Source organism: Sprattus sprattus, assembly GCF_963457725.1.
Source record: "Sprattus sprattus genome assembly, chromosome: 5".
Taxonomy (NCBI): domain Eukaryota; kingdom Metazoa; phylum Chordata; class Actinopteri; order Clupeiformes; family Clupeidae; genus Sprattus; species Sprattus sprattus.
The window spans coordinates 14,592,310-14,617,099 of record NC_137924.1 but is presented as its reverse complement, the minus strand read 5'-3'; the positions used below and the strand labels follow the sequence as shown (position 1 = coordinate 14,617,099).

Below are 24,790 nucleotides of genomic sequence, written 5' to 3'. Positions count from 1 at the left end.
CAATGGCACACTATGCTTGAAGCGGCGAGAGAAAAAGAAAGAGAGAGGAGATTGAGTTGACCCACTGATTCCTGTGGCATGGTGAATGCATTACTTTCCACATATCATGGTGGCCAGCTGATGTTTTTGATGTTGGAATTCTCTAAGCCTTTCCCATCTAATAGTCAGGGTCTCTTGGGAAGTGCCCTCAGGGAGGATATGTGTACAGTGTACTCCTGTATCTGATGTACCAGAAATAAAGCACTCTCCATTTTCTCGCTACACTCTGTGTACATTTCAGTAATTAATCATGATAGTTACGATAACAAATAATAATTACCATGACAGAAAAAGAACATGGAGACAGTGTGAAAAATATATACCTTTCCTTTTCACTTAATTTCTTCATCAGTCACTCTGACCTCAGCCCACAGTTAAATTCGAAGCTAGTTCCTTTTTGTTTTACCACATGTTGGCTCTCTTTTTGTTGAATTTCAGAGAAGCCCAGCGTCAAAAATACTAAAGCTACTCCTGCAGTTGATCCGGGCAGACCCTATGCCCCGTTGTTCCTGAGAGGCCTGAAAGACCTGAAGGTGATGGATGGCAGCCAGGTTACCATGACAGTGGAGGTGGCAGGTACGTGTCCTTTCCACGTAGCATCTGATCTTAACTCTCACTGACTGCCCATCTCATAAACTGGGATGTCAAGACCTGTGGCGTTTGTTTTTGAACGATCTGTTTGCTTTGCCGAGTGGTATTTCCTCTGAAGCCTCTGGAGATGAGATGCTGTGGAACGCTCTCACTCTCTGCTTGCCTTTCCTCCCAGTGTGTGACCTGAGGGCATGATTTCACTCAGATTATTATATAATCTCCAAGACTTCCTGTGTGTGTGTGTGTGTGTGTGTGGGTGTGCATGTGTGTGTGTGTGTGTCTGTGTGTGTGTGTGTGTGTGTTTGTGTGTGTATGTGTGTGTGTGTGTGTGTGTGTGTGTGTGTGTGTGTGTGACAGTGGAAGATGTCACATCTGTTCCTTGGTCTCCTACTTTCCTTGGGACCATAAACTAAATGTTCACACAGTGAAATAGTCTTTTTTGATAGCTTTAATACTTGTGTCTTTTGACTGTAGATATTGATGTTTGCCTCAGTAGCTAGGCAATTGTCCCTTTTCAGTGGGTAAAGTTATATTTACTTGTGAAATCATCCTTCTGAGGATGACAACTGACACTGAACTGTCTAGCTACTAACTGTCTGAGGCCCTTCAACTATACCGTTTCCCAGGCAACCCTCCACCAGAGGTGGTGTGGCTTCACAATGGGAAGGAGATCCAGGAGTCGGAGGACTTCCATTTCGAACAGAACGGGAATGAGTGCACTCTGTTCATCCAGGAAGTGTTCCCTGAAGACACGGGGAAATACACCTGTGAGGTCTGGAATGAGGTGGGAGAAGCACGCTCTGAGGCTTCCCTCACTGTACAAGGTACGCATCCACTCTCTTCAGCCCCTGGGGAGTTTATACAGCTGCCATCTTGATGCATGCATGACGACTAGCTACAGGTTCTGTGTTTCTTTACTGACCCTTGTGCGGTGGTCATTAACCAAAAACATCTGTGATTACTTACCTCAATCCCCTTAATAAAATCTCATCCCCCAGTCTTGCTCATATCCCTCTAGGTGACTGATCCCATGCTGTGTTGTGTGTGTGTGTGTGTGTGTGTGTGTGTGTGTGTTCCTCCAGAGCCTCAGGATGGCGTGCAGCCCTGGTTCATCACCAAGCCCAAGTCCGCCAGCGCCTGCCCGGGTCAGCACATCCTCCTGTCCTGCGCCATCGCAGGGGACCCCTTCCCCGAGTACCTGTGGATGAAGGACGGCCAGGAGGTGTCGTCAGGGGTGGAGTTTGACATTCTTCAGAAGGAGGATGTGGTATCCCTGCTCATAAGGAGAGTGAGGTTTCATCATGCAGGAGACTATGAGATCCGCCTGAGGTAAGAATACAGAGAGAAAAACAAATGGCTTCTCTGATTGTGTAAGACCTAGCAGTTAACAGAATACCATCCTATTGTTAATTGCTCATTTGAAGATTCTCTTAATTATGATAGAAGATAGTTGTACCAATTGTCTACAATGTTTCATAGATTAATTCAGTAAAACTAAAAGTAAAGCAAAGTCAATAGAAATGTTATTGTAAATAAATGACTTACATCTTTTCTGAACACTTTATAAGATGAAATATTTTGTTCTTCAGGAATAAAGTGGGAGATTGCAGTTGTGTTGCCACCCTGTTGGTCAGCGAGGGAAGCCCCCCGGGAGAGACTCAGAGAGCAGAGTATGTCCTCCAGTGAATGGGGTTATTTTTAATGCACCTCTTGCCCCCAGACCCTGGCTTTAAGGCAAACTAATCCCTGAATATAACCAAATAAATTGTTGACACTACCTCCTCCAGCTGTGCCATTGTTCTGGAGGGGAAAAGGGGCTGGGGGCCCCACTTAGACCGAATTGCCATATATGGTTACTGGACTAATCTCTGATGTAACAGTACTTTGAATTGAACTGTACTTTCCCTACTCCATCTCCAGTTAGGTTTCTGTGTGCCGGCTGAGCCAGCCAGGTCTTTCTAACCGCCTCCTGTTTTGTTCTGCTCTGTTCTTTTTTTTTTCCCCTTCCTTTTCTCCTCTTCCGGTGGGTGCCGTTGCAGGGAGGGTGGTGGGTCTGTGGGAGGAGTGGACAGGACATTGCAAGCCAGGGGAGGAGGTGCGAGTGAGGGACACAGCAGCAGCAGCACAGAGCAGCAGTGGAAGCAGCAACAGCAGCAGCAGCAGCAACAGCAGGAGGAGCAGGAGGAGGAGCAGGAGGACGCCAGCGAAGCGCAGGTAGTCCTGAAGAGGCGCGTGGAGACCAGGGAGCACCGCGAGGACCAGATCCGCCAGCAGGAGCCCCAGCAGCTGGATTTCCGCACCGTGCTGGGCCGCAAGGTCTCCACCAAGAGCGTGTCCGAGGAGGACCTGAAAGAGATCACTGCGGAGCAGAGGGACTTTAGGAGCACCCTGAAAGGTCAGGTGCAGCCCAAAACCCTGTCGGAGGACGAGCGCAAGGGCAAGGCCCCGCAGCAGGTCGACTTCAGGTCGGTACTGGGAAAGAAGGTCGGGCCTGCTGCTCCCCCAAAGCCCCTGGAGAAAGGAAAGAACCTCACGACCGTCACCGAGAAGAACGGTGAGAGCCCGGCGCCCAACTGCGTGGACGAAGGAGGGATTATGGCGAAGGCGCCGGTGTTTATGCAGAAACTGAGCGACGCGACGGTGCTGGATGGCCAGCGCCTGCGTCTGGAGTGCCAGGTCAGCAGCAACCCTGTAGCCACTATCACTTGGATGTTGGAGGGGAAGACTATCAAGCCATCCAAATTCATTGTTTTGGCCAACGAGGGTGAGTACATGTTTTTCTAAATTGTGTCAATTGTATTCGCAACAATTTTGAATGAAGACATCTAAGAAGGTAAGGGCAGCAGGGTAGCACCTCCAGACCGTGGACACTATATCTTCTTCAGCATTGTTTTTATTGGCTAGACACCAGAGGTACTCCATCCAGGTTGCTCCATCTAGTTTAGCCCCCCACCAAGTTCCTTATTCCTGAGGACCTGAGGTGAAGCATCTTTCCTACCCTACTCCCAACCTTTCAGCCTGTCTTATGCCAGTAGTGGCTACCATGAAAAGATGGTGACTAGCTCTCCTAACAGATGAGGAGCAGGATACTTGACAGCTTGTGTCCTCGTACATTTAATGGATTCCCCATAAAAGTGCGCACTGTTTCATATTTAAAACCTGTGTTATTTCTGTGGTATAAATAGGAAGAGTTAAGAATAGCCGGAGGATTCCCTGTCTGGGCTCTCCTGGGGACCACTGCCAGGTTCACAGGCATCCATAACTCTGGTTCTGTTGTAGCAGCCCTGTCTCATGTGTTGACGGGCAGCATAGCTCTCAGGCCGCACAGAGCGCCGACCGCTTGCCTTGTTATGACAGCCTGGCCACTGTGTTGAGGCATAATGGTTTGTACATAGTTTCCTTGTGGATGTTAAGAGTCCAGAGATAATTAAACAGTGGATCAGAGGACAGCAATGCTGGCAGAACGGAAATTAAGCTCTGTTCTGCACGTCACTGCTGTTATGCATTATTTACAGCTACCTCTTTAGCATGCCATTTTATCTTACACGATGTACAGCGTGTTTATAGTGTATAGAGTTAATTTGTAAGTATACACACGCATGAGCTCCTTGTGAAACCACCCTTAGTGATTCAAAAGAAAACAAACCAACTGAAAACAAATCTTTGGCTTCATCAGAGTGTCTGCACACTGCTGCCGCCCAAGTATTTATGTGCTTGTGCTGCGGCCTTTCTGTCATCCACTCTCAATGTTGTCTTTCATTCCTTGCATACTAGTCTGTAACTGTAACATCTTTAAGCGATCCCCCCCTTCTCGTAAACACGGCGTTGCTAAAGCCCCAGTCCCCATCGTCCGCTCCGAGCCTAAACAAGTATGCATGATCAGCTGAGGGAAGTGTTGCTTTTCATTTGCGGCAAGAGTGTGTGCTGTGCTGTGCTTGTGTGCAGGAGGACGCTGCTCCCTGACCATTGCCAAGGCCCTGCCGGAGGATGAGGGCCAGTACACATGCCGGGCAGAGAACGCGGGCGGGATAACAGAGTTCTCCTGCATGGTGCTGGTGGATGGTGAGTGCCCGAGCTGCATCTGTCCTCGCCTCTCCTCTCCCTAGAGGCCGTAGGCCAGGAACTTCCTGCAATTACACTCCACTGTACAATTACCCATCCCAGACCCAGGCACGTACTACCAAGCCTGGTCGTCACAAACACAAACAATGCTGCTGCTTCTGGTGCTGTGAAACAGCCTCTGTGGGAACTGAGATTATTCTCACTTGATTCTGAAAACAACTGCGGGTCAGCAGAATTTGTTGAAAGAACGTATCATTTGTGCCAGATATTATAATGCAATGCATCAGACAGTCTTCTCATTTTGGTATTTAGCAATGGTATTTATGCACAGTGAAGTTGCTTGGATTATTCAAATATTTTCCATTTGAGACCTAAGCTAATTTGAAGGGTAGATTCATGACAGGACCAGGTAATAAAGTCGAGGACTGCAGGGCCTGTAGGATTGGGTAGTGTTAAAGTTAAACATGAATGGTCTTGGGGTAGTAGAGTTTAAGACTGTCCCTTAGTTCAATGCAGGATGTAGAAGAATTACGGTGACAGAGTATGGTATATCTCATACAGTATATACACATGTACGTATTTGTAGCTTACAAGGCTTGTGAGCCAACAACATTTAGCCACAAACCATTGTGCTAAAGGCTTATGTATAAAAGAGAGATTTATGCCACCAACTGTGCTAATGCGGTATGTTTAAATGCATGCACAGTACATGAAAATAGCTTGTGGTTGATACATTATTTTTAGCATTTGCAATTCACAAAATTCTTCTTAGCAACGGACATTGACTTCAGTCTCTATGCCACATGTTTGTCTTTCTTGTTTCTCTCTCTGGTGCAGATCCTTCAAACAAAGACGCCTCGCCAGCTGACAAGAAGACCAAAAAGCCCTCCACTCCTACCACAGAGAGTGAGTTTTCCAAAGTATGCGCTTCCTCATTTCCCAAAAAGGAGCGACGTGGGATCTCGGAGCCTTTCCCACTGCCGCCACCAGCCGCTGCGCCAGGGGCTCTTTATAGCATGCGAAACAAAAAGGAAAATATTGGTCTGACCTGAGACGCGCTCATTAAATCTAGCCGGCCCATCCGCAGTGGCTGATCGCTGTGGCCAGCTCTCTGCAGAACATGCATGTGTGTGTGCGCACATTGAAGAAGCTCAGGGTTCACACTGGTGTCGGTGTCAACACCGCAGCCCGGACACTTTATCTGCAAAGCCGCGTTTGCAGCTCCTTACAAGGAGCCCATGCAAAATGCATGCTCCTTTTTGGGGTTAGAGAGAAATATTTTTTTGACTCCTTGATCACTGTAATCTCCCCTTGCTAGTGGAACATATTCATGAGTTATGAATTATGTGTCTTAATTCCCGCTACATTCCTTTTTCTTCAGATTTAACGTTGGATACATTAATGTTGGGGTGACTAGCAAAGCTAGCCCTGGCCTTTCAGGGGAGCAGATTTAGCTTCACTTAAAAATCCCATGTTTGTTTACCCTTGCTGCAGCTTTCACAGTTCATACCCCACCCTTCACCAACGCTTTTGTCTAGTTAAATGTTTGAAAGAACAGGCTAAGTGGTGTTTTAAAAGTACTGGACACTCAGTGGAAGTATGTTTGGAAGACAGAGAGAGATAGAGAGCAAAAGAGAGGGATAGGTAGAGCGAGAGAGAGAGAGAGGGAAGGAAGGGAAGAACTTCTGCATGGCTACCCTGCTCTACTTACTCCCCCTCCTCTCCTCAGACTTCCATGTAAGGCGTCCGTCTTGGATCGGCTCATTCAGCAGGGCTGGCCTCGGTTTTTCCCCCCTAATACACAGGACTTCAGCGGAAAACCTGCCAGCTCTCTGTTTCGGTCTCGTCCAGCTGGAATGTGTGCCTGATCCAAACAAGCCTTTTCCAACCGGACATTCGAGGGGGGTTGGGGGGTGGGGGGCAGTATTTACCAAAAGCAGCAGGTCCGGGATTGACGTGAGAAACGGGCCTGATTAGGGATGCACATTGTACACCATAACAAGATGGACTCACGGCAAATGCACCTTTGTCAAAAAGTTGCTTGAGTGGGAGGCTTTGTGTGCGTCCGCCCAGGACGTTCTGTGATGCATGGTTATGAACACAGTGGTCTTTGTTAGAACCTCAGATAAAACATTTTTTTACCTCAGAACTGTGGAGAATGGGGGGGGGGGGGGGGGGGGGGAGTCGATGGTGAGCCAAGCTAGAATTTTGAGTCTTGTTTTGTGTGTCTGTTGCGGTTCATATTAAATCAACTCAATTTTAACAAGTGGCTCAGTTCAGAAAATAGGTCTTACATTTCAGGCCATTTTGGAATCGTTCACAAAACCCAATTACATATTCTGAGTGGATATCCAAACAGTTCCCCCCAATAGTTTTGAGCAGATGACAAGCATGGGAAATGTGTTAAATACTCATACTGCAACACAAACAAGCAGTTTCTCTATCCCTGCTGGAAAACACTAACCCCCGGCTGCATTTATTTAGCTTTGGCCCAGAGGCCCTCCTCTCCAGAGCCAGGGATTCTCCAGAGCTCAGAGTCCACTCAGCCCATCTGGGTGCATGGCCACCGCTGATCCCATGCTGTCCCGGTGTCTCCCCCACCCCACCCGCCCCATCCCAACCCCTCCAAAACAAGACCCCCTGTAAGGCTCCAGCCCCGCTCAAGTCAACATAATTCTGCCGGAGTCTCTGTCCAGAGAAAACGTTCTGTGTTTCCAAACCATTTAAACAGTCCTTCGTCCCCCCAGCCCTGTATGGTAGTCCCATCAATTTGAACGACAGCGTCAAATGACTTGAGAGTGTGCACACATAAAAACTAGTTTTTCCTCAGTGAGTGGTAGCACATCCCTATGCATGTGTGGTGATAAGACACAGGTGTTTGCAATTTAGTGGCCCTACATAGACCAGACTAAACACTCAAGATGGAGGTTGAGGCTTAGGGGTGATGGGTGTCATGTCGTTGGCTGCGGGTTTTCGGTTCGGGCCGGACACGTTTTGACAACCTTGTCATGCTTGAGAGGAGCCACGGGCCCCAGCAGGCCACAGCTGACTGAGCACGTCTGTAAGCCGCTCGCTAAGCCCCTCCACGAGAGCGGTCTGACGGTGCAGGGGGGAGACAGTGAGGGGCTTGTACTGGCACACGCTGAGAAGACCACAGTCAGCTTCCCGGAGGTCAATGGTGCCTCCCCACCTGGCTAACTAGTGTCACTTGCAGTGCCTTTGCAGTGCGTCCAGTATTTTGAATGTGTCTTTTTGTCTGGGTCATCGTTAAGTGTGCGTGGGTTCGCCTCTCAGGATTGTAGCAAGCAAGACAAAAATGTGCCGACTTGCATCTTATCCCACATCTGTTCCTAATTCTCCAGAGTTAGCCTGTGGTTGGACTGCGATAAAGTTGTGTATTTGCACAACCGCCATATGAGGATATTTAGGAAACATTTTATTGCCTAATGTCAAAAGACCCAGGGCATGCCACTGAGTTCAGCCGTATCTTTTCTGAAACTAAAACAGAGATTGATGAGGAAGAGGTGGACGTCACTGCAGAGGAACGTGTCTAACAGTGCATCATTTTTATAGCGCTGGCCCGAGCCTTTATGCGGCCTTACTCCGCACTCTCCTCAGACAACTGCACCGTCTCCCTGGAGCCAGATGATTTGCTACCTGGATGCTCCTTGCTCCCGCAGCTGTAGATGTCCTCCCTCAGCACTCTCCCTCCCTCCTTCCTTTTGCTTTCTCCTTCCCTCTCTCTCACTATTTTCTCTCTCTCCCCTCTCTTCTGACCCTTCCTTCATTATTATCTCTCCATCGTACACAGTTCTGACACATTCTACTAAAGGACATGAAAAGAAAATGACAATCGCTTAACAGTGCATGCCAGCAAGAAAAACTCTTCTGATGATTTAATGGGACTCCTTCTACAGGATCACGGGTTGTACTTTAGATCTTTGTGTCCTCTCCTTGACACGGCTCCTTGAATGTCTCTATGTTTATTTTGTTGCTCCCTCTCACGTGTTCACACAGAGGCTTCAGAGAGGCCTGAAGTAGACGTAGGCGTGCTATTAGTAATCCATTATCTCACCCAAATATAACCAAAATGTTATTTCGCAGTTGCTGAATGCAATTTGTTTGATCAGAACCAATAGTAATAGAGTTGGTCATAACCCCTTAAAACAGATGTTATAGTTTTTTTCAAATGGCACAATGTGTTTGAGTTGTATTGCAGTCGACATGGCTGAGTTAATTTGTTGTTGAATTTTGACATCAAGCTGCACAAAATCAATCCCAGCAGGGTTGTGTGTTCTGTTCAAACCACTGGTTCCTGTTGACCAAAAGCACATTTGCCAGAGTGTGCAGGCATGAACCGAGCGCTGAAATAGTTTTGTGTTGGAAAAAGGATGTTTTTATTTCCACAGAGAGAGAGAGAGAGAGAGCACGATGGCCTCTGAGGCAGAAAGAGGGGATTGGGGGGGAGGGGTGGAGACCGGAGCCGTTTGGTATGACTGACGACAGAGCCATGCCGGGCCTCAATGTTTAATTGGTTCAGATAAAATATCCTCGCCGCTGCCGCCGCTCAGCCTTTTGCATTAAGTCGTTCTGCCGCCGCGTTGTTTCTTGACAGCAATTGAATTTAAAACAAATAGTGCCAAAGGGCGATTTCCTGGATACTTTGGGGCCTATTTTTAGTATGACCAAAAAAGGCAAATACTGGAGACCATAAGCACACCGGGCGGCCCGCTCCCAGGACATCCACAGAGGAACTTCCCCCCTCCCCGTCCCCCCTAACTCACTTATCAAGCACACATGAGTTTATACTCACTTTCCCATATACTCAACCACCCTCAGAGAGACCCTCTTACTCGGCCAAACAAATGCATCAGGGTGGCATACACATTTTCCATTTCTGGAGTCTCTACTCCAGGAAAATGGGTGCTGAGTATGCTGCAATGCACTGTATTATCCCTCCACACTGAGCTGACAGGTGATGAAAAGGAAGCTCACCGAAAATGACAAACATATCGTCGCTCTTGTGAGCTTAGCACTAACACTTAGATTGTGTTGTAAATTCAGCTCTTCATAATTTGGTTGTTTTCTTGTCTAGCATGTTGGCAACATATTTCTTGCAATATGTGTCGTGGATATTTGTTACTGAGACTTGCCTCTTATTGTGACATTTAATATAGCAGCTACTGTAGCATGGTGTCATTGTGTTGTTTTTGCCCAAATGAAGAAAATGCATAATGTTTTCTCTCTTTCAGATGAAGCCAGAATAAAGAAGCCTGTTCCAAAACCAGGCTCTAAACAAGGTAACACTCTGCTCAGTCTGCAGTATCGAAGTTAAATATTGTTATGTTGTTAAATATTCTCACGCAGTTGTGGTGACAGACAGTACAGTAGGTAGCTACACAACCCACACTACATGAAACCCACAGACACCTACAGACTAGACCTCCTCCACATCATCCAAGTGAACATTATGCACACGCCTTCTGAGGACTCTCCGTGTGGGCTAACACATCCACAGCATCTGCTGCAGCAACCATGTGTTAGTTGCTCTGCTGCAGCAACCATGTGTTCTTTGCTGCAGCAACCATGTGTTCTTTGCTCTGCTGCACTGATTCAGAGCATCGCTGTTGTGCTGCTGTGAGTTTAGGCCTGGAGAACAACAGGCCTGCCAGGTTCAGTTGGAAGTGACTGGGGGAGCTATCAGAGCCTGAGATGATAGATTTGAAGCCTGAGCTTTCGGTAACTGTTGTGAGTGATGAGACACTAGGAGCTGTTTGAGTGATGAGACACTAGAGCTGTTTGAGTGATGAGACAAGAGGAGCTGTTTGAGTGATGAGACACTAGGAGCTGTTTGAGTGATGAGACACTAGAGCTGTTTGAGTGATGAGACAAGAGGAGCTGTTGGAGTGATGAGACACTAGAAGCTGTTTGAGTGATGAGACACTAGAGCTGTTTGAGTGATGAGACAAGAGGAGCTGTTTGAGTGATGAGACACTAGGAGCTGTTTGAGTGATGAGACAAGAGGAGCTGTTTGAGTGACGAGACCAGAGGAGCTGTTTGAGTGATGAGACACTAGGAGCTGTTTGAGTGATGAGACACTAGAGCTGTTTGAGTGATGAGACAAGAGGAGCTGTTTGAGTGATGAGACAAGAGGAGCTGTTTGACTGATGAAACAAGAGGAGCTGTTTGAGTGATGAGACACTAGGAGCTGTTTGAGTGATGAGACACTAGAGCTGTTTGAGTGATGAGACAAGAGGAGCTGTTTGAGTGATGAGACACTAGGAGCTGTTTGAGTGATGAGACAAGAGGAGCTGTTTGAGTGACGAGACCAGAGGAGCTGTTTGAGTGATGAGACACTAGGAGCTGTTTGAGTGATGAGACACTAGAGCTGTTTGAGTGATGAGACAAGAGGAGCTGTTTGAGTGATGAGACAAGAGGAGCTGTTTGAGTGATGAAACAAGAGGAGCTGTTTGAGTGATGAGACCAGAGGAGCTGTTTGAGTGATGACACACTAGGAGCTGTTTGAGTGATGAGACACTAGGAGCTGTTTGAGTGATGAGATACTAGGAGCTGTTTGAGTGATGAGACAAGAGGAGCTGTTTGAGTGACGAGACACTAGGAGATTTTTGAGTGATGAGACACTAGGAGCTGTTTGAGTGATGAGACAAGAGGAGCTGTTTGAGTGATGAGACACTAGATCTGTTTGAGTGATGAGACAAGAGGAGCTGTTTGAGTGATGAGACAAGAGGAGCTGTTTGAGTGATGAGACACTAGGAGCTGTTTGAGTGATGAGACAAGAGGAGCTGTTTGAGTGATGAGACACTAGGAGCTGTTTGAGTGATGAGACACTAGGAGCTGTTTGAGACACTAGGAGCTGTTTGAGTGATGAGACAAGAGGAGCTGTTTGAGTGATGAGACAAGAGGAGCTGTTTGAGTGATGAGACACTAGAGCTGTTTGAGTGATGAGACACTAGGAGCTGTTTGAGACACTAGGAGCTGTTTGAGTGATGAGACAAGAGGAGCTGTTTGAGTGATGAGACAAGAGGAGCTGTTTGAGTGATGAGACCAGAGGAGCTGTTTGAGTGATGAGACAAGAGGAGCTGTTTGAGTGATGAGACACTAGATCTGTTTGAGTGATGAGACAAGATGAGCTGTTTTAGTGATGAGACAAGAGGAGCTGTTTGAGTGATGAGACACTAGGAGCTGTTTGAGTGATGAGACACTAGGAGCTGTTGGAGTGATGAGACAAGAGGAGCTCATATATGTGGCATGCCACTCATCTCGCTCTTCTTTGCTGTCTCTATGCAGGCCACCCTCAGATCCTGCAGTTCCCCGACGACATGAAGATCCTGTGCGGGAAGCCGGTGGATATTCTCTGCAAGTTCATTGGAGTCCAGCCCATGACCTGCAGCTGGCTCAAGTTCCGCAAGCCGGTAAGATTGAGCAAGCGAGCGGGAGGGCACCTTTCCATCCTAGGCTTGTCCGTGAACTCCTGCCAATGGCTGGAAAGCAAACATTCCATTTCCACCAACAGGTTTTTGCCTCCAGGTCCTTTACAAGGCTGGAGGCCCAGATTGACGGAGTCAATTTCGTCTTTGTAAACAGAATAACAAACTGTGGCTGCAGTATTTGTTGTGCTTTTGATATTGGTTTGTTAGTATTTGGTTTCCTAAGTGTTTTGACTCTTCCAAGTACTCTAACGGCTCATGTCTCATGGTGCTGGACACCAGCCATCCATCTCGTCCCTTGCCTTAAAGGTAAAATGTTTTTCTCCTCACCACATTCAGATTGGCAAGGCTGATGTACTCATTGAGACCACAGAGTCGACCAGCAGACTGACCATCCCAGAAAGTCAGGAGGAGGACTGTGGATGCTACACGGTCGAGGTCAGAAACAGCTGTGGCATGAGACAGGCTGCGCTCAACCTCACAATTGTTGGTAAGTAATGGTTTTGTTTTGTCAGTGGTGGTTGTGGTGCAAGTTAGGGCCTGCTTGATTGGGCCTTTTACTGAAAGCAACTGACAATTTAGGGGAACATAACAAAGAAAGCTTATCAATGTAAAAACTTTAGGACTACATAACTTAATTTAGCACTATACTAATCTAAAGCGCTATATGGAAATGTTTAAAAATGGCAAATGGTGGACACTACAACATGCATGTAGAAAAATGTGTTAAAGTTCAAAACTATTTTAGAAATGTATTGTCTTTCATCTTGTAAGACCTCATTAAGGCATGTTCCAGAGGCTTCACCTGTATGTGTATTTGTGAAGTTTATCTTATCTTACTGTAAATAGTTGGTGAACACCAAGGGAGAATAGTATATGGATAGCACTTGAGGGTGGTCTAAAATCCCATCATTCTCCCTGAGTGCCTGCTGGGCGTGTTGCGTGCCAGGCAGCAGGACACTTCTCCACGCTAATCCGGCCTGAGGGTGTTCCTGTGCCGTCGCCCTGAGGAATGTGGCATGCTAGGTGCTCAAAGGCAGCTCCATAACCTACAGTCAACAGAAACCTCTCTCTCTCTCTCTCTCTCTCTCTCTCTCTCTCTCTCTCTCCCTCTCTCTCTCTCACACACACACACTCAGAGATCTCCTCTGGCCTTTTATGGCCCTGGGCTCCCGTCAGCAGCTCTCCCCTAGAGTCCGCCAGAAAGGAGTGGAAACTGTGTGTTTTGAAACTGATGTTTCATCGAAAGGCGTAAAGTTATGATGAAAAGGGGAGGGAGGGGGGTGTGAGTGAGTGGATGCATTTTCCAACTCCAACCATTTCCACTGTCTCACAGCCTATCTTTGACACAAGTAAAAAACTAAGAGTCTCCTTTTAAGAAGTGCTCCACTTTCCAGACACCATCCATCAGCTGTGCAGAGTTGTAAGGCACTGACCAGAAGAGGGGGAAAGCCTTTCCCACTGCTGTAAGGCTGAAGGAGGCCCAGACGGCATCAGGGAGAGTTGGAGCAGCCCCAGCCATTATTATGCTGGTCCCCATAAATGACCTGTTTATTATATGCTTCTCTCTCTCCAAGTGCACTATTAACACTTCAAAGAGACCACGAAAGCCTGGCTTAACTGTAATGCAACCACTTCATTGCTTGTTAGCTAGAACATGTGAGTGCAACTTTCTTCCCCCTTCTTTCTGCCATGATTCTGCCTAGATTAGGCGTGCTGCTTGGGGAAACATGATCTTGTGCTAATGTCGTTAGCAGTGAAATATTCGCATCTCGTCTCTCTGAATTATGTGACTTCATAGTGCTGGCGCATAGCAACCAAGCAATGATTTTTAAGCCTGTCGGTGATTCCACTGAAAAATAAGACTGTCCAACACAGATTACGGCCCCCGGGGGATGTGTACTCTACCTGTTCACATCTACTGTGCTTTGAAGGCAGCATAGGCAGTAGCCTCCACAGAGCAGAAGTCAGCTCAAAAGTCCCGTCATCCAGTCCTCCCTTCCACAACAGCTGCGCAGTGGTACCACAGGGGAGCTGACATTTGTGAATCGGAGGGAGCTGTGTACGACCTCCATAGATAAACTCTAATGTGTTGTTCCAGGTTCTAAAGTAAAAACAAGTTTGTTGCTATGGGGACCGCTGAAATCTTCACACGCAACATCTGGTTTTATAAGGCTAGCTACTATGTCTACCTAGGCATTTTAAAAAAAATATGAGACCTATGAAGTGCAACCTTTTAAGAGGTTGCGCAACGTAATTGCAAGACTGAAAAGGAGGTGACGTGAGATCTCTCTCTGTTGAACACTGAGTGTTTCTGTGCTTCTCAGACAAACCGGACCCCCCTGCTCGTGTCCCCGCCATCTCGGAAATTGGCAAGACCACCTGCACCCTGCAGTGGCGTGGCCCGTCCTACGATGGTGGCAGCGCCGTCCAGTCCTACAACCTGGAGATCTGGGATTCTGTGAGCAAAGAGTGGAAGGACCTGGCTTCCTGTGCCAACACCTACTATTATGTCAAGAACCTCACAGCAGACAGGGAGTACAAGTTCCGCGTGCGGGCCATCAACATCTATGGAACCGGGGATCCCAGTGCCGAATCAATCGCAGTTACGGTGGGAGTGGAGGAAGAGGGTGAGCTCCCCCTTGTGGCTAAATTCAGAACAGTCTCTCCAGAGCAGATGGAGCTCCTTACACAGTAGTGAGAACACACTGTTATAAAGAGCTTTAGTAACAGTTTTTTTTTTTTTATTAAACAGAGCCAGAGGAGGAGATTGAGGTATCTGATGATGGTATGTACCTACCTGAGATATATTTTGTAAAGATTTGAGATATGAGGGATCATTGTGTTTAATCTGTAAATATGTTGTGGCATGATTCTTTTAGAAAATGAGAAAGAGCCAGATTATAAAACGGTGTCGATCAAAACTGATGTGAACGTCAAAGACATCTACAACGTAGAGGATAGGCTAGGAGCGTAAGTATCAATGTTGTTGTTCTGTCACTAAAAAATCAATGTCTAAACTTATATTAACTTCATATTTTATTTTATAGATAGTGTATTTTAGGCTTTTAATAGGCTTACCAAGAACCTGTTTGGATTTTATAAGAAGAAAGAATTATCATTTTCACTTTGTATCCAGTGGGTCACTTAACTGATATGTGTTGTACATTTTATGTTGATCTCATTTTTTAGGGGAAAATTTGGAACAGTATTTAAACTAGTTGAGAAATCCAATAAGAAGGTCTGGGCCGGAAAGTTTATCAAAGTTTACTCCGAAAAAGAGAAAAAAGAAGTGAGAGCTGAAATCGGCATCATGAACGACCTTCACCACCCCAAGCTGGCCCAGTTGGTTGATGCATTTGAGTGCGAGTCAAACATGATCATGGTTTTAGAGATGTGAGTATACTCTCTCTGCTTCGAGAAGTCATGTGTGCAAACACCCAAGAAGGCAGTGTGAGGAACAGTTGTGTACGACACTATAGTTTAATTTGACAAACTCTCATCTTTTTCACTCATGTGGCAGCCTCCCTTTAAAATCATACATACCTAGATGTCCTCAGTGCCCAGTATACTTCTGGCACGGTCACTAGATTCTTTGGTGTCCCTGAATGGAAAACTGTTGATTTAAATATGGCTGAGGAAAGCAGATCATTTTTTCTCAAGAATGTGAAATATGTAGACAAAGTTAAAAATAGCAGCTTCCCCTTTTTTTCCTCTCAGCAAAGAAAAACAGAACACTTTTGCTTCTTCACACAAGAGGTCGACCTCCCACACAAGTTTAGTTTCCGTCAGCATGCTTTCGGCACGGACAAATTGTAAATGTGAACGGGTAGGATTTGTGGACGTCAGTGAGTGTGAATGCCAATGTGGTTCACAGGATATCTGGAGGAGAGCTGTTTGAGCGAATCATCGATGAGGACTTTGAGCTGTCAGAGAGGGAGGTGATCAAGTACATGCTGCAGATAGTGGCCGGTGTCAACCACATACACAAGCAGGGCATTGTCCACCTCGACCTCAAGCCAGAGAACATCATGTGTGTCAACAAGACAGGCGCCAAGATCAAGCTCATTGACTTTGGCCTGGCTCGTAGACTAGGTAACTTGACCCTGACCTGTTTCTATGTGAAGCACTAATAAACTCTGCACAGCTCTCCGAACCGACTGCCTTTTCCCGCCTCAAGTGTCATGCACTTTAAAAACCTAGCTGTGATGCCTGACGTGTTGAGTGTCGGCATTGTTGCTTGCTTGATAATATTCACGACTTGGCATTGTGGCACTAACTTTGATTGTAGTTGTGTTCTAAAACAGAACATTTGATCTGCATGACTCTACATGATATTCGTTGTGTGTATGTACTGCAGCAAATGCCGGAGTGGTCAAAGTTCTGTTCGGAACCCCTGAGTTTGTGGCTCCAGAGGTGATCAACTATGAGCCTATTGGTTATCCCACAGACTTGTGGAGCATCGGCGTCATCTGCTACATCTTGTAAGTATGAGTTTACTGCCAGGATGAAATAAGTTGTTCGCCTGTTTTACTTTTTTCTCTCTGCACGGTTTGCAGTCTTTGTTCTTTCAAGCGTGCACGGCCAGAGAAGGAGTTTGTGTAACCATCCATCTGCCCTTTCAAGGACCAGTCTCGAAGCCTTTGCTTTCCGTAAAGAGAGAACATAAAGACAAAGTCAATAGAGTATGAGGGGGATCTGTATTTTTCTGGTCTCACTTAAAAAACAAACAGAGCCCCTCGAAATATATCCCCTATGTCAGCGCTCACACATCCACTGAATCATCATAATATGGCAGCCACACAGAGCAGAGAAGGGAGAGCTTTGAGCACCTGGTGGCTCTGGTTTCATACACACAGCTCCAGGGCCGTACAGTCTGCTACCAGGTGGTCCTCGGGCCCCGCTCCAACCCCAAGTTTATGTACACTGCGGCCCCCGGGCAGGAACATCAGAGGAGCGCTTATGGGCTCCGTAAATGGATCCTACGTAACGTCGATCCTCTCCTCTTGCCCCACACCGTGCGCGAGGGGCCCCATTTAAATGCCGTCCCTCCCCTTCAGCTCCCCGCTTCGCTCCAGCTCCGTCCACATAGCTCTCACTTCTGGTGTTTGCACTGCGCTTCTATCGTCTCCATCAGCCATGGCCCCATCCAGCCAGCCCCCAGGACTCTAACCATGAGGCTGAGCCCCAGGAGATAAGCTAGGCTGTTGGCACCTGTCTGCACCTGAGGATGGCACTGCAGTGTGGCATGTTACAGGCTGGCACTGCATTCTGAGACACTAGCCTGAAGCTGCAACCTCTCATTCTTCATCCATGCAGTACTATTGTATGATCTTCCGTGCAGGGGAAAATATTGCAGCCATTCCCATAAAGGTCACTGTGTTCACTGTGGTCTGGAGATCCTCCTTTGGATTTTCTTTTGTGTTAGTGGCATCAGAGATGGACACCGTCTAGAATTAGATTTAAGCATTTCTAAAGGCTCTGTACAATCAGCATAAAGACTTAACTCCACTTCTAATGATTTTCAAAGCACAATATATTTAATGCACTCACCTAAACTAGCTCCTTCAGGGTATCCAGAATAAATCCATTGTTACAGTGCAGTCAGACTGTACCAAACACTGCATTTATATGTTGTGTTGTCTTTTTTCAATCAGAGGTTGTGTATGAGCACATTTAATAGATGTGGTGTGTTCTGTGATGCATGATGACCTAATGCACGCACACTCTCTCTCCCCCCCCCCTTTCTCTCTTTCTCTCTTCCTCAGAGTTAGTGGGCTCTCTCCATTTATGGGGGATAATGACGGTGAGACGCTGGCTAATGTCACCTCCGCAACCTGGGATTTTGAAGACGAGGCCTTCGATGAAATTTCAGATGTGGCCAAGGAATTCATCAGCAGCCTTCTGAAGAAGGACAAGAAGTAGGGCCACCACTGCCCTCTGACCTCCCCAAATTCGATTTCTGTATGGAAACTTGAAAAAGAGTCCATACAGAATTTAGCAGGAGAGAATGGGACTCTGCCCTGCTGCAGGATGGCTTTGATCAGTGTTACAAATGTTTTGTGTTTGGATAGCTGACGTGTCAGGGAGATCTTTGAATTACAGCCACAGTGGTTGGCTAATAGCTTCATGATGTCAATCTTTACACACACCCACACACACACAAATGTATGTTCACACACACACACACATTCACAGAAGTGCCTTTGATGTTGTTGTATCTTGATATAAATCTCTGTTTGCAGTGCGTTCACTAAAAACCTTTAGCCTTCACACCACCTCTCATATGACTTGCATGTTGCAGTGCCCGCCTGACGTGCGATCAGTGCCTAGAACACCCATGGCTGAAACAGGACACCAAAACTATGGAGGCCAAGAAACTATCCAAAGACAGAATGAAAAAGTACATCTTGAGGAGGAAATGGCAGGTAACTGGAAAGTTTCCCTGAAAAGGGATCAAGCTCATGGGCATCTATACTGAGCGTAGGGATCTTTTACATGATTAATGGCAGGGTGAGGCTTTCATAAATAAAATCAAACTGAGCATCCTGCCACACTGAAAATCCAGCTGTTAAAATGGATTAAATGAATAGATGGTTCTACTTAACCTCAGACGACACTAAACATTGACTTTGGTTTGCTTAAGTGTTTACACAACAGGAAAGTGATCAGATATCATTGCGTCATCCACTTCCATGGAAGTGGAATTCTGTCACGGTAGAACTGATATGACTGCTATATGACTGCTCTTCCACTGAAGTCAATAGAGTATGCTCTTCCACTGAAGTTCCACTGAATGTCAGTCAGGCAGAAATAATGTTGAAACTCATGGATTGTTTTTAAAATTAGGAATGCTACCACTATGGTACCACTATTTTTATAAGTCAGTTGACCATGTTGTCATTTCCTTGGCAGAAAACGGGCCATGCATTGCGGGCCATTGGCCGACTGTCCAACATGGCAATGATGGCTGGCGTCCATGCCAAGAAAGGCTCCGCCACAGAAGGTGCCATGTCAACAAAGTTCACTCTTTTCTTATTACATAAAATAGCCATGTCATCTCAGCTTGGGCCAGTTGTTTTATCAATGTCAGCCAGAGCTGTCAGGCCCCCTGCTAATGCACTTTGGGGGTGTACATCTTAAAAGCTCACAGGGAACCCTACGTTATGTCAACGTTTAACTTAATTAAAGTACTCTCTCAGAGTGAAATGCTGTTTTGAAATACCACAGTTTCTTAGTGGTTTGTGCTTTTAACTTATGTGCAGAGGACGCGGTCCCGGAAGCCCCAGATGACAGGACGCCTGTGAAGCCCAGCTTTAGCTCTGTCATAAAGGACGTGGAGGTGGTGGAAGGCAGTGCCGCACGCTTTGAATGCAAAATCGACGGTAAGGCTCTTCAGATGCTGTTGTGAATCTCTCACACGTTAGTGGAGATGCCTTATCTTTAGCTGTTTGTCTACAGAACAAACTAATTCAGTAAGGTGTCCATAAGGAATAGTAACACACGTAATACCACGTTCATTGAGATTACATTAAGACAGTTAAGCATAAAGTGAAAGTACTAAATAAATCTGAGCACATATGTTTTAAGAATGCTAATAAGCCTGCAAGTGGTAGTATGATACATGGATCTAGATAGGCAGATCAACTAAAACAAGCAACTCCAGAGTGAAAACACCTCAAGCCATGCAGGCTAATCCTATTCACTCACAGATTTGGGTCACAGATTAACTCTGATTAGGGCCAAACAAGTTTCATCTGTTTTGATCTGTTTTGCATCTGTAATACAGTCAACATCCTGTGAGCACAAAGTATGACCAATTGCTGGTGGATAACCCTGCGTGTCCTTCCATCTCTAGGCGTCCCCGATCCAGAGGTGGTGTGGTACAAGGACGAGCAGCCGATCAAAGAGACCCGACACCACCAGATTGACTACGACGAGGACGGCAACTGCATCCTGGTTATCTCCGAGGTGTCAGGTGACGACGACGCCAAATACACCTGCAAGGCTGTGAACAGCCTGGGGGAGGCGACGTGCGTCGCCGAACTCATAGTGGAGGTTATGGGGGGAGGAGAGGAAGAAGAGGAGGAGGAAGAGGAAGAAGAGGAGGAATAATCGGTACAAGATTTACATAAAGAAAGACACGGAAGACCTTGCCTCATTTCACACTACTTTTGTTTACTAGTTGCTTTTGGTGAGGCACTCACTCTCTGGGAAAAGACTGTGGATTTATTGAAGATGGGCTTTGATCACTCTTGTGACGTTTTGTGCACTTTCAGTTCTTTCTTTTTACGGTTGGTTTTTGTTCTCTCTTTCCATTTTCTCTTCTGCATTTGCTCAACATTAACAAGCAGATATTAATATTTATAACTTAACCATGAAATTATCCACATTCCAGCTGGTATGTTTAACCAATTATTTAAAGGTTATCTGTGAGTTTTCACCCAACCAAACAAGCCTTAATCACAAGTGTGTTTGTGTGTTGTGTTGTCAACACTGAAGTATTGGACATTTGGCAGGTCTTGCCACTCCCATTAAGAGGTTTTCCTTTAGAGCATCTTAAGCACAATTATTCAATGGTATTATTTGTGCATCGGTTTGGAGATGTTTTCTTAGGCACTTACCAGTTTCACTACTTTTCCAGTTTCACTTCTTTTACCAAATGGTGCAGTAACATAGCTAGACCCATGTTTTCGATTAGATTTATGTAGATTGTATTTCCCTAATTTTTATAAAATGTACCAGTTTGACAAAGTTCAGATTACAGTGTAATGAGAACTCTACAGTTGTAGTTACTCACTGTTATAGAATAAATTTTATCACAAAAATACATTGCTTTCCGTTTATGAATGGGTTGTGAAGTTGTCTATAACAGTAGAAATTAATATTATACACTGAACACTTTTTCTCAGCAATGTGAGGAAAATTTACATTTTCAAGAAGTACAAAATATCTAAAACTTTCAATACAATATATAACCACTAGGTGTCTATGTTGCATTATGATGACTTTCCAGCACATTTGTTTACTCTGAATGGTGCTACCTTTGGACCAAAATGACTCACAATTTTACAAACGTATTATTACGTACACACTTTCACCATGCTTTTGTTAGTTTTCCGCTGTAAATTCCTTATTGTATGTATCAGTTAATTTCCTATTACGACACTAAAGGCTGTTAGCCTGCTGCCCCTGGATTACTTTTCAGACCAGCGTCTGGTCTATTGATTGTATTATAAAGAGGGGTATGTCTGTGGGGTCTGGCAACACTCTGCGACTACAATGTTCTCTCTGTGCGTCATCTCGGCCTCCACACCCATGTGTGCACCATGGGCCCTGAAGAACACTGCTCCTTTTGGCCGATTTGCAGTCAAATTTAGCAGCATCTGCTGCAGCAGCGTCCCCCGTGAGATCTCAGGCCACAGAGATTGCATTGTTTGGCCTTTTATTTTGGCTCGGGTTTGGCATTTTACATTTCCTTGTAGTTCACTCCAAAACCCTCAGGAGATCTTAAGCCAACTTGATACCTGACAGCTGTGGGGTGTCTCCCTCCTCACCTTCATATGGTCTCCTCCCACTGTGAGGACTGCGACCTACAGCTTTTGAATGCTTTTGAACCATAGCTTGGTGAGCTACCAAAACATGTGGGAGGACTCAGATGTTACCATCAACCATCTACTTTTATCTATTAATCAACTTTATATCGCTTCAGGGTCTAGATATCATTATAATTAGGCCCTCAACTGGCTGCCAGAATGCTACCGGTTCACATCCTCCTGCTGGTTTTATTATAGCTCCTATACCGGAGCTACTTTTGGGAGCACCTTCTATTAACATAATGGTGCTATAGGAGCCTTATAATAGATTTATAAAAATCCACACCCCTTTGCTATGTAACACTACCATAACAACAATCCCCAAAAAGTTTTGCTAGTATTATATACAGCATGTAGGTCCACAGTACAGACCCACAAAAGAACGGTTAGAAAATAGTGTCCAAACATCCTGTATGCGCAGGATGTCCCCTCACTTGAGAGCCCCCACTCCCCATCAAACGGTCTGTCTGTGGGACACCTGAGCCACTCACTGGCCTCCCTACCAGCTGAGCTCCATCTGTCTGTGATCCCACTGCCCACCAGGACCATGCCAGCCCCACCCACACACTCCCTGCTGACCACTTATCGCTCAACACTCTCAGCAATCGCATTGCATTGTATCCCCAGATCTGGCTCTCTGTTCCTCTTAAAGGGCTCTAAAAGTCACTTATTCAGACCTACAAATGTTTTGCTATTTTCATGTATTTGCTGTTACTATGTGTGAAAATCATAAACCAGATGATCAATATTCTGAATGATCTAACATGGCAGTGTAGGCCTAATCGTTAGATCTGAGGTGATATTAAGTTTTAAGTATTAAAACTGTATGACACCATTGAAAGGACATTAATGGGGCCATTGTGTTGATATCTCACAATATTTGGTTTATATAATTTGTGGCACAATGATACTTTTAGTCATTAGACCACATTTCAAAAGTATTAAAGCTATTTCAGAAGAAGTATTTTTTTGTAGAGGATTTGTGCTTTAAAATTGTTTTCGGTTTGCGTCTCACTGCATCTGTGCTTTGCAGTCAAGTGACCCTGCTTGAGCTGCCGCCCTGTTGATGCTCTTTAAAAATCCCTCAACATCTGGAGCGTCTCTCCCAAAAGTCCCAATGATTCATCCACTCAAGTTCAGACCCCGCCTTGTTTGTCCTGGAGCCTAAGCTTGCATCTGCCCAGACAGTTTGCTAAAAAGTTTAGCCTAAATTGGATAGTTTACGCTCTATGATGAGTAAGACATTGTATTGGGCTGGGCTTATGTTAAGTGTTGTCAAAACTATTTCCGGAAGTATTCTCTCGTCACAAAGCCTGCTTTTCCATTAGTTTACTAACAACTGTTTTTACTTGAGTAGCATTAAGCTAAATGACAACAACATAACATCAACCAAAAAGTTTTCATAAAAAGTACACGAAAAGTACACGAAGAACTGCAAAGACCATAATGCAACCGAACAAAACATCATCTCCCTTAACTACGGCTTTTTGGCACGCCCAAGTGGGAGGCCAATCTGAAAAAGCTCATTGTGAAGAACTGTGATTGAATGTAGTGTGCGGTGCAGTGGGGATCCTGAACTGTATCTGTTGGTCAGCATTGCAAGGATTAACAGGCAACACAGACAGGGAACCGCTTAGCCTGAATCATGCACATCGTCACCATAACAGCAAACTGGGAGTGGTGCAGAAATTGTGCAAGATACGGATAAGACACGTTTTTGATTTCATTGCGCGGTTGCCTAAGTTGCTGCCGAATTCCCCCCGAACGTTATAATGCTTGAGGAAAACTCTTGTCTTCGGATAAGTCGCCTTTTACTGGTTGCGCCTTGTGTGTGTCGGTGTGAAGTGATCAGGCTGGGATAGAACTGGAGAATTAGGGAGTTCTCCTTCAAATAACGGATACCTTTTTTATTTTACTCTTCGTGATTTTTGAAGTGGAGGACGAGAAGAGAAGGGGACTGAAGTAGCCAAACCACCGTGAAACATGGGGAACGCAGGGAGTATGGACCAACAAACTGACTTCAGGCATAACATGCCTTTAAAACTGCCTATGCCGGAGCCAGGAGAATTAGAGGAACGATTTGCGGTCGTTTTGGTGGGTAAACGGAACTTTATTTTCTGTTTAATGTCTTTGAAGTAGTAACCTATTCTTTGTTCGACCCATGCCTCTCTTTTCGTCCGCACATCTGTTTGGGGCTGGTCTCAAAACTAGCAAGCCAACTCATTCACACGCTGCTTATGGTCCTATCTTTTGTATTCTAACATTAGCTAGCAAACGAAGAGTTGCTTTGACATAGGACACACGTAGTTTCAGCTTTCCGTTACCTTATTCCATGAAAATTGATTCTCTGTGTACATTTTCTTAAGTGTTTAAGTTATTCTTACGTAGAAAAGCTGTGCATGATGACTGCTGTACTAGAGTAATGCGTCAGGCTATTAGCACGTTATTCTACAACTTATCTGTAAAGGTAACTCTAGCTAGCGAATTTATCATAGCGTCTTTACTACAGGCATCTTTGTGACATAAGTTACATTTATGTGAGGTTGTCTGTAATAACGTCACACAATTGCCTCTCGTACACATAAACAACTTTAATAAGTAAGTTATTACAATTAGCCTTCTGGTAGGTGAACATAGTTGTCTAGGTGGGTATCGCTAAATATTTTAATCTTTTTAGGGTAACGTTACGTAAACTAAGTTACTTGCTAACCGTTCTCAGTTTCAAAAGATGAATGAAATGCCAAATGTAATTTGATCAACCGATCTGTATTAGTCAGTGTTGGTTTTACATCGAACATGCTGTATTTAGCCTGTATCTGGTTAGTTAATCCGTTCACTTCAACTGTCTCCTTCCCGTTAACCATCTCTCCCCGTTTTGGATGTAATAAAATCTGTCGGCCGCAATGTTAGACCTGTGATGTAAGTGGTCTCATACAATGAGATGTTGTGCTCTTAAGTGTCTTAGAGTTAGACTTGCTCCAAACACCTGTTTGCGTGGTCATTCACTTGTCGTTATACCTTGTGTAAATTGGTTTTGACAGAGTGACATATTTC

At 45.5% G+C, this 24,790-nt stretch overlaps 2 protein-coding genes across 2 annotated transcripts in view; both read left to right on the top strand.

The window, feature by feature from the left end:
* The window catches only part of mylka (myosin, light chain kinase a), a 46,813-nt gene extending 25,856 nt beyond the window's left edge, over positions 1-20,957 (top strand). The window contains exons 12-32 of the mRNA XM_080838597.1: positions 478-615; positions 1,257-1,454; positions 1,713-1,959; positions 2,220-2,300; positions 2,670-3,394; positions 4,576-4,692; positions 5,530-5,598; positions 9,945-9,992; positions 12,001-12,125; positions 12,480-12,630; positions 14,468-14,770; positions 14,896-14,928; positions 15,023-15,113; positions 15,333-15,536; positions 16,018-16,235; positions 16,501-16,624; positions 17,909-18,061; positions 18,445-18,568; positions 19,056-19,146; positions 19,406-19,525; positions 19,999-20,957. Coding sequence (XP_080694723.1) covers positions 478-615; positions 1,257-1,454; positions 1,713-1,959; positions 2,220-2,300; positions 2,670-3,394; positions 4,576-4,692; positions 5,530-5,598; positions 9,945-9,992; positions 12,001-12,125; positions 12,480-12,630; positions 14,468-14,770; positions 14,896-14,928; positions 15,023-15,113; positions 15,333-15,536; positions 16,018-16,235; positions 16,501-16,624; positions 17,909-18,061; positions 18,445-18,568; positions 19,056-19,146; positions 19,406-19,525; positions 19,999-20,255 — 3,617 coding nt within the window. The 3' untranslated portion in view covers positions 20,256-20,957. The remainder of the gene's footprint in view (positions 1-477; positions 616-1,256; positions 1,455-1,712; positions 1,960-2,219; positions 2,301-2,669; positions 3,395-4,575; positions 4,693-5,529; positions 5,599-9,944; positions 9,993-12,000; positions 12,126-12,479; positions 12,631-14,467; positions 14,771-14,895; positions 14,929-15,022; positions 15,114-15,332; positions 15,537-16,017; positions 16,236-16,500; positions 16,625-17,908; positions 18,062-18,444; positions 18,569-19,055; positions 19,147-19,405; positions 19,526-19,998) is intronic.
* Positions 20,958-23,539: 2,582 nt separating this feature from the next.
* fmnl2a (formin-like 2a) overlaps positions 23,540-24,790 on the top strand; it is a gene marked incomplete at its 3' end in the record, with an annotated part of 57,181 nt that continues 55,930 nt past the window's right edge. Inside the window, exon 1 of the mRNA XM_080839409.1 lies at positions 23,540-23,830. Within this exon, the coding sequence (XP_080695535.1) occupies positions 23,720-23,830 (111 nt within the window). The 5' untranslated portion in view covers positions 23,540-23,719. The remainder of the gene's footprint in view (positions 23,831-24,790) is intronic.